The following is a 20,063-nucleotide window of genomic DNA, read 5'->3' as shown; positions in this document are numbered from 1 at the left end:
GTCACTCTCTTGTAGGAAGGATATTATGAAGGTGGGGACGGTTCAGGAGGAAGTTGCCAGGAACGGAGAGTTTCCGTTATAAGGTGAAGCTGGCTAGACTAGGACTTTTATCACTGGAGCTCAAGAGGTTGAAGGTTATTTTGTAAACCTTATTAAGGTTCACAAAATCATGAGGGGTATAGATAAGGTGAGTAGCAGGTTCTTTTTTCCCTCAATAGGGAGTTTCAAGATTAGGTGGCGTATTTTTAAGTTGAGATGAGAAAGATTTAAAAGGGACCTGAGAAGCATCTTTTTCATACAGACTGTGGCTCATGTGTGGAATGAACTGCCAGAGGATGCAGCTGCAGTTACAACATCTAAAATACATTAGGATAGTTACATGAATAGGAGAAAGTGAGGACTGCAGATGCTGGAGTACCAGAGTTGAAAAATGTGGTGCTGGAAAAACACAGCAGGCCAGGCAGTATCTAAGAAGCAGGAGAATCGACGTTTCGGGCCTGAAGAAGGGCTTATGCCCGAAACATCGACTCTCCTGCTTCTTAGATGCTGCCTGGCCTGCTGTGTTTTTCCAGCACCACATTTTTCAACTCTAGTTAAATGAATAGGAAAGGTTTAGAAGGATATAGGCCAAATTTGGACAAATAGGACCAGTTTAGTTTGGGAAACCTGGTTGGTATGGACAAAGTGACGTTTCTATGCTGTACAACTCTATGACTCCATCATAGTTCTGTCTGTTTGACTTGCTACTTCCCCCTTTTGAGGGTTGGCGTTTAAAATTCCCTCAAGGTGTGACAATCCATGGGTCTCTCTCTCTCTCTCTCTCTCTCTTTCCAGACCATCATTTATGTGCGTAGCCATATTTAAATATATTAGCCCACTTTGAAAATCACATTTTAAAATTACAAATTAAAATCAGGACAGGGTTCTGACCTGCAGTCAAGACTTTGTTTCTCTCTCCACAGATGCTACTGGACCTGTTGGGTTCCTCCAGCATGCTCTGTGTTTGTTTCACGACACTGTCAATTAATACCTTAAATAACAAAGGGCTAGGCACAAAGCTGACGGAGTGAAAGTTCCACCAAATAAACAAGGCCCTTCAACTCAAAGAGTGGGCGGTACCTGTAAGATTTTATTTGATAAAGGTGGTGGAAACAGATTGCATGACAGAATTTAAAAGGGAGTTGGATAGGTTCTTGAAGTTGAGGAACTTATAAGTGACAGACAACAATTGGGGATGCAGAGTACACATGATGGACTGTCTGTTACAGACTTGACAGGCCAAATTGCCTCTTCTCTACTGTATACCTTACAATGACTCCATAATTACTCATACGGTGCATGTTTTCAAGACATCTGAGATAGAAACATAATCATGGAGAATCGGAACAGGTATGGGCCATTCAGCCCTTCAAGCCTGCTCCACTATTCAATACGTTCATGGCTACTCATCCAACTCCATCCCTTGTTAACACTTTGTATCCTTAGATCCCTTTAGCCCTAAGAACTATATGTAACTCCTTCTTGAAAACATCCAATGTTTGGCCTTATCTGCTTTCTGTAATAGAGAATTTCACAGGTTCACCACTCTCTGGGTGAAGAAATGTCTCTCCATCTCAATCCTAAATGGCCTACCTCATATCCTTAGAATGTGACTTCTGGATTTGGACTCCCCAGTCATCAAGAATGTCATGCCTGTGTTTATCCTGTCCATTCCTGTCATAATTTTATAGGTTTCTATGAGACTCCCCCCTTGGTCTTCTAAACTCCAGTGAATATAGAACTAACATCAGCCGACACAGGAATCAATCTGGTAAATCTTAGATGCACTTCCACCATGGCTGGTACATCCTTCCTCAGATAAGGAAACTAAAACTGCACACAATACTCCAGGTGTGGTCTGACCAAGATACTGCAATTGCAGCAAGACACCCTTGCTCCTGTACTCAAATCCTCTCCCTGTGAAGGTCAACATACCATTTGTTTTCTTCAGTGTTTGATGCACTGCTGTGTTTCTGTCCTGTACTTGCCCTTCCTCATTTGGGAAAATGTGCCTCCTCTTGCGTTGCCTTGGTTTACCATGAAGTCATGTACTGGGTTTATCATCTGTGTTGCCCATTACCACGTGTTGCACCCTTCACAGTCTTCCATTGAGGTAAAACAGCTCGCAAATTTGATTGAGTTTTTTGAGGAAGTAACAAAGAGGATTGATGAGGGCAGAGCGGTAGATGTGATCTGTATGGAGAGTTCAGGCGTTCAACAAGGTTCCCCATGGGAGACTGATTAGCAAGGTTAGATCTCACAGAATACAGGGAGAACTAGCCATTTGGATACAGAACTGGCTCAAAGGTAGAGGACAGAGGGTGGTGGTGGAGGGTTGTTTTTCAGACTGGAGACCTGTGACCAGTTGATCCCACAAGGATCGGTGCTGGGTACTCTTTTTTTTTGTCATTTACATAAATGATTTGGATGTGAGCATAAGAGGTACAGTTAGTAAGTTTGCAGATGACACCAAACTTGGAGGTGTAGTGGACAGCAAAGAGGGTTGCCTCAGATTACAACAGGATCTTGACCCAATGGGCCAATGGGCTGAGAAGTGGCAGATGGAGTTTAATTCAGATAAATGTGACGTGCTGCATTTTGGGAAAGCAAATCTTAGCAGGAGTTATACACTTAATGGTAAGGTCCTAGGGAGTGTTGCTGAACAAAGAGACCTTGGAGTGCAGGTTCATAGCTCCTTGAAAGTGGAGTCGCAGGTATGTAGGATAGTGAAAAAGGCGTTTGGTATGCTTTCGTTTATTGGTCAGAGTTTTGAGTACAGGTGTTGGGAGGTCATGTTGCGGCTGTACAGGACATTGGTTAGGCCACTGTTGGAATATTGCGTGCAATTCTGGTCTCCTTCCTATTGGAAAGATGTTGTGAAACTTGAAAGGGTTCAGAAAAGATTTACAAGGATGTTGCCAGGGTTGGAGGATTTGAGCTAAAGGGAGAGGCTGAACAGGCTGGGGCTGTTTTTCCTGGAGCATTGGAGGCTGAGGGGTGACCTTATAGAGGTTTACAAAAAAATGAGGGGCATGGATAGGGTAAATAGGCAAAGTCTTTTCCCTGGGGTCAGGGAGTCCAGAACTAGAGGGCATAGGTTTAGGGTGAGAGGGGAAGGATATAAAAGAGACGTAAGGGGCAACTTTTTCACACAGAGGGTGGTACGTGTATGGAATGAGCTGCCAGGGGAAGTGATGGAGACTGATACAATTGCAACATTTAAGAGGCATTTGGATGGGTATATGAATAGAAAGGGTTTGGAGGGATATGGGCCGGATGCTGGCAGGTGGGTTGGGATATCTGGTCGGCATGGATGGGTTGGACCGAAGGGTCTGTTCCCATGCTGCACATCTCTATGACTCTAAGTTTCTCAAACCCACATTCATTGTTCAGGCTGGTGGAGCACAATTCCCTTTCCAAATGTGTTAACTCCTCCTAACTGGTCAGAGCCATTGTTTATTCAGTGATTACCAACCCAAACCCAAGAAGAATCAGCTCTTTACCTGTTGGTCAAACAGCGCCCAGAACATTGGAAGTGGAAGGTAGAGGAACAGAACCCGGGTAACCATCTTAATTTCTTCAATCACATGCTTCTGTAAGAAATGAACATTTAAAAATGAGTTTATCGATATTTATTAGTAAGTGGAATTATTTCAAAAAGATGTTCTGCATTTAAACAATTCAACAAAAGAAGTGTGACGTAACTGGATATTTTTCCCTTGCCCAGTCAAGCCAATGTTCCCGTCTCGGATAGCTTTTGCTGCGGTGTCTCCAGCGATTGGCTATCGAAAACTGGAAGAGAAGACAACTCTTTTTTAAAAGATGGCCCCAGATTGAACTTTCAGTCTGAAAATGATCAGAGAATTAGGACAAAATACCCATATTGTACAAAAGATCTTAGACTGCATTGGAGTGCCCCATTCCTGATGAAGGGCTTATGCCCGAAACGTTGGTTCTCCTGCTCCTCGGATGCTCCCTGACCTGCTGCGCTTTTCAACACCACACTCTTCGACTCTGATCTCCAGCATCTGCAGTCCTCACTTTTTCCTTGAAGATTGCACTGGGCCTACTTTGAATCCATCTCATGCTTTAAATGATACTTGAAACTTGTACATCTAAGGTACAAAGGGTAATTTTATTGAGATGAAAATTTTAAATTTAAGTGTAAATACCCATCAAATTAGGCTGCTCGCAGATTCTGGGAACTTTCTGTCTTCCTGAATCAACCTTGTTTCTTAAAAAGAAAATAGTTTTATCATGGTGCTGAGCCAAGAACACAAACATTAAAGAGAAGCAAAGTCCCTGGTAACCAATATCCCACTTTTTGGAATTCTTATGCAACCAGTGAACAATACGAGTCGTTTTCCTCACTTTGGGAACTGACTGCTTGATTGCATCTCTCTCTCTCTCTCTCTTTTTCTCTCCGTTTTGATTAGACCTCTCTGATGGTATTGATGAGCAGTCTTGGTCACAACTGGCTGACTTCTCCACCTCCTGATGCTGCCTGGCTTGCTGTGTTCTTCCAGCCTCCTGCTTGTTCCAGCATCTGCAGTTTTTTTTTTGTCTCTAACACTCATGTAACCAGCAGCTCCCTCACACTCACCCATTCTCTGTATGTGTGTGTTGGGTACTGGGGAGTTCACTGTAGGGGCTCCAATGTCTGACTCCATCGGTGGAAAGAGAAACAATGTTAACATTTCAAGTCCGCATGACTTAGAAGAGTCATATCAGCCACAAAATATTAACTCTGCCTGTCTCTGAACCTGCTGAGTTTTTCCTGCACGCTCTGTGAGATCTCCAATATCTGCTGTATTAGAACTTAATGGCATAAGACCACAAGAAGTAGGAACAGCAGTAGGCCATTTGGCCCCTTCAGTGTCTAATCCTACATTCCTTCTGCCCACTTTCTTACCATTTCCCCATAATCCTCGATTCCCTTACTGATCAAGAATCTATCTCAGTTTTAAATATTCACAAGGACTCTGCCCCACAGCTCTCTCTAGCAAGGAACTCCAAAGACGCACAACACTCTGAGAGAAGAAATTCCCCTTCATCTCAGTCCTAAATTGGCGCTCCTTAATTCTGAGACTGTGGCCTCTGGTCTCCCATGAGGGGAAGCTTCCTCTCAGCATTTACCCTGTCAAGCCCCTTAAGTATCATGTTCATCTTAATTAGATTTCCTCTCATTGTTTTAAATTGTGCTTTTATTCAAATCCTTGGACTTTTCAGCATGTCTCCAGAATCTTGCTTCTCCAATTTCCAAGTAAATAATCATAGATTTGCAGATTTTTTCAGAACTCAGTGTGAGCCTTTGGCCCTCCATGTTGAGCTGACTCTTTGGAAGAGCCATCCAATTTTAATCCCAGACTTGAGCTAAGGCTGTTCTTGTTAGGAGCAGAGCAGACTACAGTTCTATCCTTCAATCTGTGCCCAGAGGGAAGTCTCAACCATAGATCACACCATTCACCATGGAGTAAGTTCTGAGTTATAATGGGGACCGACCCCATGTTGTCGGTACCAATGGAACTCACACTGCGCATCCGACCAAATGAGCCAAACAATATCCCCCCCATAGGGACCTCAGGTTGCTATTGGAATGTAGACTTTTAGATGTATCTTGTAGCCTGGAATTATGGAGTGATGTTTGAAGCTCTACTTTACTTCCCATTATGTGGCTGACCATAGAGTCATAGAGATGTGCAGCACGGAAACAGACCCTTCGAACCAACCCGTCCATACCAACAAGATATTCTAATTGCCTTCTTCTTCTTGAACTATTGCAGTCCACTTGCTGTGGGTTGACCCACAATGCAGCTCGGGACGGAATTACAGGAGTTTTACCCAGTGGTAGTGAAGGAACATATTTCCAAGTCAGGATGATGAGTGGCTTGGAGGGAAACTTGAAGGTGGTGGTGTTCCCATGCATCTGTTGCCCTTGTCCCTCTAGATAGATGTGTTCATGTGTTTGGAAGATGCTGTCTGAGGATGTTTGGTGAATCTTTGCTGTGCATTTTGTAGACAGTAGACACTGCTGCTCCTGAGCCTTGGTAGTGGAGTGACTGAATGCTTGTGGATGTAGTGCAAATCAAGCAGGCTGCTTTGTCCTGATGGTGTCAAGATTAGAGTGGAGCTGGAAAAGTCCTGCAACGTCGATTCTCCTGCTCCTTGGATGCTGCCTGACCTGCTGTGCTTTTCCAGCACCACTCTAATCTTGACTCTGATCTCCAGTATCTACAGTGCCTACTTTTGCCTTGTCCTGGATGATGTCAAGCTTCAGTGTTGTTGGGGCTGCCTTCAGTGTTGTCTTCAAAGGGCCAGCACAGAGCAGACAAACTGAATAGCCTTCTTCACAACAGTGGGGTTGGTCACTGACAGCAGTAAGTATTGGCAGCTCATTTAACCAGAAGGAGCCACTTTGAGGAACAGTAGAAAGGGAGAGGGGGAAGGTTGTTCAGTAAACCGCTCCCGAAATTTAGAAACATATTTTAAAATTTTCCAGGAGGCTTTGGTCCAGGATTCTGACCTGAAACTGATAGGAGGAAGTGAAACTATGAAGAGGTGAGAAATCAGAATATAAATGTGACTTTTTAGACAACACTGTGTCACACTGCAGTGCCTCAATGTAATAGTTGAACACGAGAATTCTTAGGGATGAGCGAACATTCAAAAGGTTCATCCATTTCCTTTCCTAAGTCTTCACAGTCGCATTTTGTCCTTCAAGGTTCCCTCTTCTACAAGAAACCATAGGATCCCTACAGTGTGGAAACAGGCCCTTCAGCCCAACAAATCCACACCAACCCTCTGAAGAGTAACCCATCCAGACCCATTCCCCTAACTAATGCACCCAAACAACACATCCCTGGGCACCATAGCATGGCCAATTCACCTAACCTACACGTCTTTATACTGTGGGAGGAAACCCGCACAGATGGAAAGCAAATGTACAACTCCACACAGACAGTCACCTGAGGGTGGAATTGAACCCAGATCCCTGGCACTGTGAGGCAGCAGTGCTAACCACTGAGCCACCATGCCACCCATACAAATGTGCAAATGCCTCTTGTACTCATTCAAAAATGATCACTCCAATTCTTTCCTGACTGATGTAGTGAAGTTACATCTTTGAGTAATAGTCCAGACAGATTCGATTCAGTTGATAGAGTTGATAGCACTCCAACTTCTGAATCACAATATTATAGGCTCAAAGTTCTTACTAGAAACTGAGTGTAAAAATCTACACTGACAGTCCTCAGTTTACAGTGCTGACAAATGGGCTGTCTTTCTCATGAGCTGTTAAACTCAAGACATATCTCCCTCGCAGGCAGATCATTAAATTATAAAGGCCCTTCAATCCATCAGCTCTGCACCAGCAAAAAGAATTTGGGTTTGAGTTACAAGGAGAGGCTGGTTAGGCTGGGACTTTTTTCCCTGGAGTGTAAGAGATTGAGGATTGATCTTATAGAGGTTTATAAAATCAAGAGGGACATAGATAAAGTGAGTGGCAGGTGTCTTTTCCCTAGAGAGGGGGATTTCAAGACGAGGGGGCATAGTTTTAAGGTGAGAGGAGAACGATATTAAAAAGACATGAGGGGCAACCTTTTTAAACTCAGAGAGTGGTTCACGTGTGGAATGAACTGTCAGAGGAAGTGATGGACATGAATACAGTTACAACATTTAAAAGACATTTGTATAAGTACACGAATAAGAAATGTTTGGAGGGATGTGGGCCAAGCGCAGACAGGTGGGATCAGTTTCATTTGGGATTATGGTTGGCATGGATCAAAGGGTCTGTTTCTGTATTGGGTGATGCTATGACTCTATGGTACTTTCCAGCACTTTTTAAGACATTTCAAATGCTCATCCAATTACTTTTTAAAGGTTATGAGCTTTTCTGTCTCTACTACTCTCCCAGACAGTGCATTTCAGATTCCCATCATCCTCTGGATGAAAACAAACATCCTCAAATCCCCCTCTAAACGTCCTGCCTTTCACCTTCACCTTATTCCTCCTTGTTGTTGACCCTTTGACTAAGGGGAACAGACGTTTTCTATTTACTGTGTCCATGCCCCTCAATCCAATGTTCTTCTGTAAGGTCCCCTCTCAACTTTTTCTGTTCCAAAGAAAGCAACCTGCGCTTATCCAGCCTCTCTTCCCAGCTGAGATGTTCCATCCCAGGCACCATCCTGGTGAATCTCCTTCGCACCCCCTCCAGTGTAATCACACCCTTCCTATATGCACACCAGCTGAGTCCTAAGCAAAGTCTTGCACAGCTTCAACATAACTTCCCTGCTCTTATAATCAATGCCACAAATAATAAAGGCATGTGTCCTGTATGCCTTCTTAACTACTCTGTTGACCTGTCTTGTCTGCCTTCAGGAATCTGTGGATAAAGCCTGAATATCCCTTTGTTCTTCTGAGCTTCCTAGTGTCCTGCCATTCATTGAGTACTCCTTGAGTTGTTGCACCTTCCAATGTGCATCACCTCATATTTTCCAAGGTTAAATTCCATCTCCCCAGATCTGCCCATCTGACCAATCCATCTATATCCTCCTGTCACCCAAGACCTTCTTTCTCACTTGGCCAATCTTCACGTCATCCACAATCTTACTTATAACCCCTCACATTTTCATCTACATTACTTACACATATCACAAACAATTGGAACCCAGCACTATTTCTATGGTATGCCACTGGACACTGGCCTCCACTTACACAAACAGCCATCTACCACCACCCTCTGTCTCCTCCCAAGAAGCCAGTTTTGGAACCAATATGCCAAATTACCCTGGACCCTGTGTGCTTTTACCTTCTTGATCAGTCTTCCACGTAGGATGTGAATATCTCTATAACCCTTGATTCCCCACAGCAATGCTTTGAAGAGGAGGAGTGGAGTTTTACCCTGGCATCCATACTTAGAACATAAAACAGTACAGCACAGTACAGGCCCTTGATGTTGCGCAAACATTTTATCCTACTCTAAGATCAAACTAACCTGCATACCCTTCATTTTGCTATCATCCATGTGCCTATCCAAGAATCGTTAAAATATCCCTAATGCATCTGCCTCTACTATCACTGTTGGCAGTGCATTCCATGCACCCACTACTCCTTGAGTAAAGAACCTGCCTCTGACATCTCCGCTAAACCTTGTTCCAATCACCTTAAAATTATGCCCCCTTGTGATAGCTATTTCTGTTCTGGGAAAAAGTCTCTGGCTATTCACTCTATCTATGCCTTTCGTCATCTTGTACACCTCTATCAAGTCATCTCTCACCCTTCTTCGCTCCAATGAGAAAAGTCCTAGCTCCCTCAACCTTTCTTTATAAGACATGCCCTCCAGTCCAGGCAGCATCCTGGTAAATCTCCTCTGTAACCTCTCTAAAGCTTCCACATTGTTCCTATAATGAGGCAACCAGAACTGAACACAATATTCAGTGGTCTCACCAGGGCTCTATAGAGTTGCAGCATAACGTCACGGCTCTTAAACTCTATCCCTCTGACCATGAAAACCAATACACTATTCACCTTCTTAACAATGCTATCAACTTAGGTGGCAACTTTGAGGGATCTATGGACGTGGACTCCAAGATCCCTCTGTTCCTCTACACTGCCAAGAATCCTGTCTTTAAGCCTGTAATCTGAATTCAAATTCAACCTTCCAAAATGAATCACTTCACACTTTTCCAGGTTGAACTCCAACTGCCACTTATCAGCCCAGCTCTGTATCCTGTCAATGTCCCATTGCAACCTACAACAGCCCTCTACAATATCCACAATTCCACCAACCTTTGTGTCATCGACAAACCTACTAACCCACCCTTCCACTTCCTCATCTAAGTCATTTATAAAAAATCCCAAAGAACAGAGGTCCCAGAACACACCCCTGTGGAACACCATTGGTCACAGAGCTAGAGGCTGAATAATTTCCACCTACTATCACCCTCTGTCTTCTCTGGGCCAGCCAATTCTGTGTCCAGACAGTCAAATTTCCCTGTATCCCATGCCTCCTTACTTCCTGAATGAGCCTGCCATGGGGAAACTTATCAGACACCTTGCTAAAATCCATGTACACCACATCCACTGCTCTACCTTCATCAATGTGTTTTGTCACACCCTCAAAGAATTCAATAAGGTTTGTGAGACATGACATGCCCCTCACAAAGCCATGCTGACTATCTCAAATCAAACTATGGTTTTCCAAGTAATCATAAATCATGAATCACTTATCCCAAAGACAACACTCACAAATTAATTTCGAATTGCTCTTTGTGGAAGCTTGGTGCTCAATTTGGCGACCAGGTTTTCTACACCTTATAAGCCTCTCATTGGCTGTAAGGCACTTTGGGAAACCCTAAGGTCGTGAAAAGATGCTATGCAAATCCAAGTTCCTTTCTATGAGCACGGAGCACAGTCCAGGTTGGTTTTGCAGTTGGGTACAGTTCCTCAGAATATTTGTCTCTCCATCAACCATGCCAGTTCTTCCAGATAGCGCCAACAACAGTGGATTATCAATTCCCCTCTCTGGGCATCAAATTGAGGTAGAACTTGGCTCATACCAGTATCCAGACAAGTTGATAGTTGTTTATTTCAGGTCTTGTTGAGATGGTCATCTACGTTGCCCAGTTTTTTGGCACCAGTCCATACCTCAGCACTGCTCGCCATGCTGGTCATATGTTTTACCTTGGGCCAACACACTTTCAGTTCTCAGCATGTTGGCAGCAACCCATTACAATGAGAGTTGCTCTCTGATGTCCACCTCTCCAAAGAAAACCTTCTATCGGAAACAGGCGACAGGAGAAGAGGGGACATCTTTTGTGACCCAGTAGAAAGGGGAAAGTGTGGTAGTAATGGGATTACTTTTTGAAAGAGACAGTGGCTCAAATGACTTAAGACCTGGATTCTGGATTAGTGGTGCTGGAAGAGCACAGCAGTTCAGGCTTTTGCCCGAAACGTCGATTTCGAAGCTACTTGGATGCTGCCTGAACTGCTGTGCTCTTCCAGCACCACTAATCCAGAATCTGATTTCCAGCATCTGTAGTCATTGTTTTTACCTTGATAAGACCTGGATGCAGATGTAGTCCACTCCACCATTCATTAAAATCATGGTTTATCTGACATCCTACCTTACCTCCATCACCCTTGATTCCCTACCCAAAATAACAAATGCTAGAGATCACAGCGGGTCAGACAGCATCCATGGAGAGAGAGCAAGTTAATGCTCTGTGTCTGGATGATCCTTTACCAGAGCTAACTACATCTGCAGTATTTTGCTCCTACCCTTGATTTCCTGACTGATTATTGAAATAGCCTTCAACTGTTGAGCTACTCCATGACTTGAGAAGTTAGTACCACAAAATCCAGAACTGCTGTACATAAAATAAGCTTCCTAACAATGAAGCTGCATTTAGGAATGTATGTTAATTATAAGGACAGGATTATCACTAACTTACTCCTGAGGCACTCACCCCAATACAGCTACACACTTCCACCAGTATGTTTCCTTGTGGGGGAAGTTTCTTGTATAGCCCACTTCCGGATATGAACACGACTAAACAAAAGGAAAAGATCATCAAATTATCGTTCGCATTTCTGCTGCAATTTCTCTTCTTGCTCTGCATCAGGGTATTTCCTCTTTCCACTCTCCTGTTTATAAATGGGAATATTTTTTGAACATCTAGAAGGCTGGACTCAATGCCAACCTTCCCAACTCATGTTGGCTATCAACCAGAACGACGAGACCAGACAATACCTCATGGGAGCACCATCTAGAATCAAAGCGTGCCTCCAGTGTGGAAAGAGGTCAATCAGCCCATCGAAACTGCACCAACTGTCCGGACAGCCTCTCACCCAGACCCTGTACCTTATCCTCATAACCCCATATTTCCCATGGATAATCCCCTTAACCTGCACATTCTTACTCATATGGGGAAATTTAGCATGGCCAATGCACCTACCCTAACATGCCTTTGGACTGTTGAAGGAAACTGGAGCACCCGGTTGAAACCCACACAGGAACGGGGAGAATTTGCAAACTCCACACAGACAGTCAGCCCAGGCTGGAATTGAACCCGGGTCCCAAGCAGTGTGTGGCAGCAGTGCTAACCACTGAACCACTGTGCTGCCCTTACCTCCTCTCAATGCCCAGTCCATGTTGTACAACACCCTAACTTGGCCACATATCAATATTGCTTCATCATTGTTGGGCCAAAATTTGCCACATCTGAGATTAGATTAGATGACTTTTTTTAGATTAGATTACTTACAGTGTGGAAACAGGCTCTTCGGCCCAACAAGTCCACACCGACCCTCTGGAGAGCAACCCACCCAGACCCATTCCCCTACATTTACCTCTACACCTAACATTATGGGCAATTTAGCATGGCCAATTCACCCTAACCTGCATATTTTTTAGACTGTGGGAGGAAACCGGAGCAAACCCACGCAGACACGGGGAGAATGTGCAAACTCCACATAGACAGTTGAATTGAACCCGGGTCTCTGGCGCTGTGAGGCAGCAGTGCTAACCACTGTGCCACTGTGCTGCCTGTAAGGTTGGAACAATTCCTTGGAGTGATAAGTCAACAAAAGGACTGCTCTGGTCCATAAAGGTGTTCCCTCCCCTTCTCAAAAGATGGGCCATAAATGCGACCTTACCTGCGATGCCCACTCCTAAGATAAAATGAAAGTGGCCCTAAGTCCACAGCACAAGGTTATCCTAAACTGCATGAAATGCAAATAATTGAGGCCATTGAACTATTGGATTGTCATTTCAGTCCATTGCTGAAGTTGGTGAGAAAGAAGATTCGTGGTGCAGCACACGGAGTTTTGACTCCATGTCCACTTTGTGCTTCAATATCCACTAGACGTTCCTGACGTTGTCTAAAGAAAGGGGATTGCCAGATTATCCCAGAAGTAGCAAGCACGTGACACAACGATGGCTGACTTGCTGACAGCAGTGTTACATCTCACCTAATGCAATCACCATTAGTGCAGCAGGAACACCAAAGGCAAGAGCGTAGCAGTCTCCACCAAAGCACTGAACTTCAGCTGGAAAACACAACAAGGCAACGTCAATGAGGATGGATTTGCTGCATGACCTTTACAGCATCTGAAAAGTCTTATTATGTGAGCAGCAAGCAATGAATGAGATCTTCAAACAGAGAACACAAGGATCTGCATCAACTTCACAACATTTGAAAGCTAATTGGATTAACAGTTAACATACCCACAGTCAACACAATGTTTGGTCTCAGTTGCTTCGCTGAAAGTTCATATTGGAATTTTCCATTAGTTTTTTCCAATTGGTCCTGTGATTCCTCAAGGAAGTTTCCCAGGAGATTATGTACCTGCAGTGGGACGGGGTAGTCTCTAGACATGACCCTCATGACATCCAAGGTTCAGTGAAGGGCTTTTGTCTGAAATCTGGATTAGTGGTGCTGGAAGAGCACAGCAGTTCAGGCAGCATCCAAGTAGCTTCGAAATCGACATTTCGGGCAAAAGCCCTTCATCAAGAATAAAGGCAGTGAGCCTGAAGCGTGGAGAGGTAAGTGAGAGGAATGTGGGGGTGGGAAGAAAGTAGCATAGAGTACAATGGGTGAGTGGGGGAGGGGATGAAGGTGATAGGTCAGGGAGGAGAGGGTGGAGTGGATAGGTGGAAAAGGAGATAGGCAGGTAGGACAAGTCCAGACAAGTCATGGGGACAGTTACTGAGCTGGAAGTTTAGAACTAGGGTGAGGTGGGGAAAGGGGAAATGAGGAAACTGTTGAAGTCCACACTGATGCCCTGGGGTTGAAGTGTTCCGAGGTGGAAGATGAAGCGTTCTTCCTCCAGGCGTCTGGTGGTGAGGGAGCGGCGGTGAATGAGGCCCAGGACCTCCATGTCCTCGGCAGAGTGGGAGGGGGAGTTGAAATGTTGGGCCACGGGGTGGTTTGGTTGATTGGTGTGGGTGTCCCGGAGATGTTCCCTAAAGCACTCTGCTAGGAGGCACCCAGTCTCCCTAGTGTAGAGGAGACTGCATCGGGAGCAACAGATACAATAAATGATATTAGTGGATGTGCAAGTAAAACTTTGATGGATGTGGAAGGCTCCTTTAGGGCCTTGGATAGAGATGAGGGAGGAGGTGTGGGCACAGGTTTTACAGTTCCTGCGGTGGCAGGGGAAAGTGCCAGGATTGGAGGGTGGGTTGTAGGGGGGCGTGGACCTGACCAGGTAGTCACGGAGGGAATGGTCTTTGTGGAAGGCGGAAAGGGGTGGGGAGGGAAATATATCCCTGGTGGTGGGGTCTGCTTGGAGGTGGCGGAAATGTCAGCGGATGATTTGGTTTTGCCTGAAATGTCAATTTTTCTGCCCCTCGGATGCTGCCTGACCTGCTGTGCTTTTCCAGCACCACTCTAACCTAGAGTCTGATTTCCAGCATCTGCAGTCCTCACTTCTGCCTAGGCTTCATGAACTGACAAACCATATTCTTCCTATCATTTTCATGTTAACCTGAATGGTTTAATTTTGTTGCACTCAATCCAATCTAGTCTGATATTTCAGTGTAGCCCTGAAGGAGTGCTACACTGCCGATGGTGCAGTTCATTGGATGCAATGTTAAACAAGGCTCCATTCGGCCTGTTACCATGATGGAGTGGATGTTAAAGACCAATAGACACTACCTGAAGAATGGTAGAGAGTTCACTGAGTGTGTCGGCTAAGATTAATCCTCAACTAAACCTATGAGAGAATTTGGAGAAAGTGAGGACTGCAGATGCTGGAGCTCAGAGTCAGTCAGTTTTTCCAGCACTAATCTCGACCACGAGAGAATTTGTAAGAAATCTTTCATCTGACTTCCAACTTCAATCATGCTATAAATGACTGCACTGTTTGCTGACATAATATTCCAAATCTTCCAAAGGTGCATTTTTAACAAATATTAATTCAGCAACATACAGTATAAAGAATTTATACTGCTGAAGAAATACCACATTTTAATGCAGAATTTGGTATTGCATAAGGCAATTAATGTCCTGGAGAGTGTTGCTGAACAAAGAGATTTTGGAGTGCAGGTCCATAGTAGCTTGAAAGTGGAGTTGTAGGTAGGCAGGGTACTGAAAAAGACATTTGTTATCGCTGCCTTTATTAGTCAGTACACTGAGTATAGGAGTTGGTATGTCATGTTGCAACTGTAAAGGACAATAATTAGGCCACTTTTGGAATACTGCATTCAATTCTCATCTCCCTGCTATAGGAAAGATTTTGTGAAACTTGAAAGGGTTCAGGAAAGATTTACGAGGATGTTGCCAGGGTTGGAGGATCTGAGCTACAGGGAGAGGTTGAATAGGCTGGGGCTGTTTTCCCTGGAGCGTCGGAGGCTGAGGGGTGACCTTATAGAGGTTTATGAAATCTTAAGAGGAAGGGATAGGGTAAATAGACAAGGTCTTTTCCCTGGGGTCGGGGAATCCAGAACTAGGAGGCATAGGTTTAAGGTGAGAGGGGAAAGATATAAAAGGCACCTAAGGGACAACTTGGAGGGGAGGGGAGCTTGCAGGTGATGGTGTTCCTGTTTTTGCTGCCCTTGTCCTTCTAGATGGAAGTGATCATGGGCTTAGAAAGTGCTGTCGCAAGGACCTTGATGAATTTCTGCAATGCATTTTGTAGATGGTACACACTGCTAACACTATGTGTCAATGGTAGAAGGAGTGCATGTTTGTGATGTGGTGCTTATCAAGATTTAGATTAGATTACTTACAGTGTGGAAACAGGCCCTTTGGCCCAACAAGTCTGCACCGCCCCACCGAAGCGCAACCCACCCATATCCCTACATTTACCCCTTACCTAACACTACGGGCAATTTAGCCTGGCCAACTCACCTGACCTGCACATCTTTGGACTGTGGGAGGAAACCGGAGCACCCGGAGGAAACCCACGCAGACATGGGGAGAACGTGCAAACTCCACACAGTCAGTCGCCTGAGGCGGGAACTGAACCCGGGTCTCTGGCGCTGTGAGGCAGCAGTGCTAACCACTGTGCCACCGTGCCGCCCATAAGTGGGCTGCTTTGTTCTGGAAAGTGTTACGTTTCTTCAGTGTTGTTGGAGTTGCATCCATCCAGGCAATTGAGGAGCATTCTATTTCACTGTAGAATCATAGAGTCATGGAGTCATACAGCGTGGAAACTAGCCCTTCAGCCCCACTCATTCATGCTAACCAGACTTCCTAAATTGAACCAGTCCCATTTGTTGGCATTTGGCCCATATCCCTCCAAACCTTTCCTATCTATTTACCTGCCCAAATGTATTGTAAATGTTGTAATTGTACAGTTATGTCTGGTAGAGGTGGATGGGATTTGAGGAGTCAAGAGGTGAGTTACTCACAGCAGTATTCCTAGCCTGTACCCTGCTCTGTGACAGAGTTGTTATATGGCTAATCCAATTCAGTTTCTGATCAGTGGTTACCCAGGATGCTGATGGTGGGGGAATTAGTGATGGTTACACCATTGAATGTCAAGGGGCACTGGTTTAATTCTCTCTTATTGGAGATGATCGTTGCCTGGTATTTGTGTGCTGTTAATGGTCCGAGCAACTTATCATAAGATGAGATGCAGCCATCGGGATATAAAGGATGTTCCTGGCAAAAGCGTGTGTGTGTATGTGTGTGTGTATGTGTCTGGGTGTGAATGTGTCTGTGTGAGTGTGTCTGTGTGTGTGTGTGTGTCTGTGTGTGTGGGCGTGTATGTGTCTGTGTGTCTGTGTGTGTGTGTAAGTGTGTGTCTGTGTGTGTGTGTAAGTGTGTATATACAGGTGCCCCATCCTTGATTAAAAAAACACACAATCTCCCCTTCCCCACCTCACTCACTACTCCCTGCATTTCCTACTTCCCTTCCTATAACATATAAACTAAGTATTTTATTACACCATATCAATGAAGAGGTGACTGCATTGTTGTGAATCTGGAGTCACCATGTTGGCCAGACCAGGAAAAGGATGGCAGATTTCCTTCCTGGAAGGATGATAATGAATCAGAAGGGATTTTACAACACTTTATGATGGGTCAGTATTAGTGAGGCAAGCTTTACATGCCTGGTTTTTTAGTTTATTAATTGAATTCAAATTCCCGCAGTTGCAACTGTGAGATTATGAACCTGTGTCTCCAGCACATTCACCTGAGCTTCCAGATTACAGGCTCAGTGACAGTATCGCTATGTCACCATTTCCTTCAAATAAGTAGCAAAGGGGCTCCAGCCTCTCTCACCCTGAAGAGTTTAGATTCGATTAGATTCCCTACAGTGTGGAAACAGGCCCTTTGGCCCAACAAGTCCACACCAACCTTCCAAAGAGCAACCCACTCCCCTCTGACTAATGAACCTAACACCATGGGCAATTTAACATGGCCAATTCACCTAACCTGCACATCTTTGGATTGTGGGAAGAAACCGGAGCACCCGGAGAAAACCCACACAGACACGGGGAGAATGTGTAAACTTCACACAGACAGTTGCCCGAGACTGGAATTGAACCTGGGATTCTGGTGCTGTGAGGCAGCAGTGCTAACCGCTGAGCCACCATGCCGCAACGAAACAGTGAAACACAAGCTCAGCCGGGCTACAGAAATCCCGACCTGGCTGATTTCCTGGACTCTGCTATAAATGCCCATAACAATACCTCAGTGTCAGTCAAAAATAGAAACTGCTCAGAAAACTCAGCAGGTCTGGCCAGTATCTTTGGAGGGAAAGCAGAGTCAATGTTATGGGTTCTGTGACTCATCTTCAGAAGTGACCTTTCTTCCTAACGTTCTGCAGAAGGATCTTCGGACCCGAAACGTTGACTCTGCTTTCTCTCCACGAGTGCTGCCCAGACTTGCTGAGTTTTCCCTGCAGTTTCTGCTTTAGTTTTGTGCTGATTTCAAGCATCTGCAGTTCTTTGATTGTCTTCTCCAGTATCAATCAACCTGACAGCAAAGGAAGAAGTGAAACCCGATTTAAGATAGGTCATGATGAAGGAGCGAATCTTGGTTTGTGTAGATTTGTATTACTCCCAAAAACAGCAACACATCACATTGCACAACCACCAGACACCGAAGAGAAAATGTATCAGAGATCAAATTCTATATAAAATATTGCACATAACTTATATCAGTATAGTTAGAATTGCAAGTCAGCACTGACCTCTCAACATGGGAGTGATGATGGTTGAGAGTAAACTTCCTGCATTAATGGACAGATAGAAGAAGGAGAAAAACCTACTCCGCTCAGAATCCTGGAATATCGTATGAGAAATTGGGAAGTAATCAATTAATGCAATAATATCCACACTTAGTCAGTCAGTCCATTCTATTCTATGCTATTGTTCTGATGTACTGAAGTAACGTATGATTTGTCTGGTTAGCACACAAAACAATACTTTTCACTGTGACAATAATAAATCAAAACAAATTTCATGCATTCATGGGATGTGGGCCTTGTTGGCGAGGTCAGGTTTTATTGCTCATCCCTAATAGCCCAGAAGGCAGTTCAGAATCAATCACATGTAGGTCAGACCAGGTAAGGATGGCAGACTTCTTCCCTAAAAGGCATTAGTGAACCAGATGGGCTTTTACAACAATTGACTCACAGTTGTCATTGGATTTTTAATTGCAGAATTTTAAAAATCGATTCACATTTCGATTTTTAATGTGAATCCATCACAATGGGATTTAAAGCCAGGTCCCTGACCACTTCAGTCCAGGGCTCTCACTCACTAGTGCTGTGATATTACCATGATGCCACCACCTCCCAGATACAATGCAACATATAGACCACCCCGTCGCTGAACATTTGAACTCCCCCTCCCACTCCACCAAGGGCATGCAGGTCTTGGGCCTCCTCCACCACCTAATCCTTACCACCAGATGTTTGGAGGAAGAACGCCTCATCTTCCACCTTGAGACCCTCCAGCCACATGGGATCAATGTAGATTTCAACAGTTTCCTTATTTCCCCTCCCCCCACCTTATTTAGAGTCATAGAGAGGTACAGCATGGAAACAGATCCTTCAGTCCAACCCGTCCATGCCAACCAGATATCCCAATCCAGTCTAGTCCCACCTGCCAGCACTCAGCCCATATCCCTCCAAACTCTTCCTATTCATATACCCATCCAAATGCCTCTTAAATGTTGCAATTGTACCAGCCTCCACCACTTCCTCTGACAGCTCATTCCATACATGTACCACCCTCTGCATGAAAACGTTGCCCCTTAAGTCTCTTTTATATCTTTCCTCTCTCACCCTAAACCTATGCCCTTTAGTTCTGGAGTCCCCCACCCCACGGAAAAGACTTTGCCTATTTACCCTACCTATGCCCCTCATAAATTTGTAAATCTCTATAAGGTCACCCCTCAGCCTCCAATGCTCCAGGGAAAACAGCCCCAGCCTGTTTAACCTCTCCCTATAGCTCAAATCCTCCAACCCTGGCAACATCATTGTAAATCGTTTCTGAACTCTTTCAAGTTTCACAACATCTTTCTGATAGGAAGGAGACCACTTGTCACTGCCCTCTTGACCTGTCATACCTGTCCATCTTCCTTCCCACCTATCCGCTCCACCCTCTTCTTCGACCTATCACCTTCACCCCCAACTTTATTTACCTATTGCATTCCCAACTACCTTCCCTCCAGCCCCACCCCCTCCCAGTTACCTCTCAGGCCCCTTAGGCAGACCCCTCATTCTTGATGAAGAGCTTATTATCAAAATGTTGATTGTCCTGCTCCTTGGATGCTGCCTGACCTGTCGTGCTTTTCCAGCACGACCCTCTTCGACTGATCTCCAGCATCTGCAGTCCTCGCTTTCTCCTAACACATATACATAGTCTATGCAACAAATACAGACAGCAAGTGTTGGGCATACCAGCCAATGAGTGGAAAGTGTGGACTGCAAAGCTGTCCAGTCTACGAATGAGGACAATGTCAAAATAAATCATTGAAGCCTGTTCTCTGTGCTCAGGCTGTGATGCAGGACATAGCTACTTCAATATGGGTTACGTGCAGAATGTTTCCACACAACCGAAGTTC

At 44.8% G+C, this 20,063-nt stretch overlaps 1 protein-coding gene across 1 annotated transcript in view; it reads right to left on the bottom strand.

The window, feature by feature from the left end:
- Positions 1-20,063, bottom strand: part of slc15a2 (solute carrier family 15 member 2) — a 143,930-nt gene that overhangs the window by 102,262 nt on the left and 21,605 nt on the right. Inside the window, exons 7-11 of the mRNA XM_072579911.1 lie at positions 18,184-18,274; positions 13,009-13,086; positions 11,505-11,587; positions 3,745-3,831; positions 3,543-3,632 (exon numbers count right to left, since the gene is read on the bottom strand). Of these exons, the coding sequence (XP_072436012.1) occupies positions 3,543-3,632; positions 3,745-3,831; positions 11,505-11,587; positions 13,009-13,086; positions 18,184-18,274 (429 nt within the window). The remainder of the gene's footprint in view (positions 1-3,542; positions 3,633-3,744; positions 3,832-11,504; positions 11,588-13,008; positions 13,087-18,183; positions 18,275-20,063) is intronic.

The sequence above is a fragment of the Chiloscyllium punctatum genome, chromosome 10 (assembly GCF_047496795.1).
Source record: "Chiloscyllium punctatum isolate Juve2018m chromosome 10, sChiPun1.3, whole genome shotgun sequence".
Classification (NCBI taxonomy): domain Eukaryota; kingdom Metazoa; phylum Chordata; class Chondrichthyes; order Orectolobiformes; family Hemiscylliidae; genus Chiloscyllium; species Chiloscyllium punctatum.
This window is presented reverse-complemented; position numbering and strand designations above follow the sequence as displayed.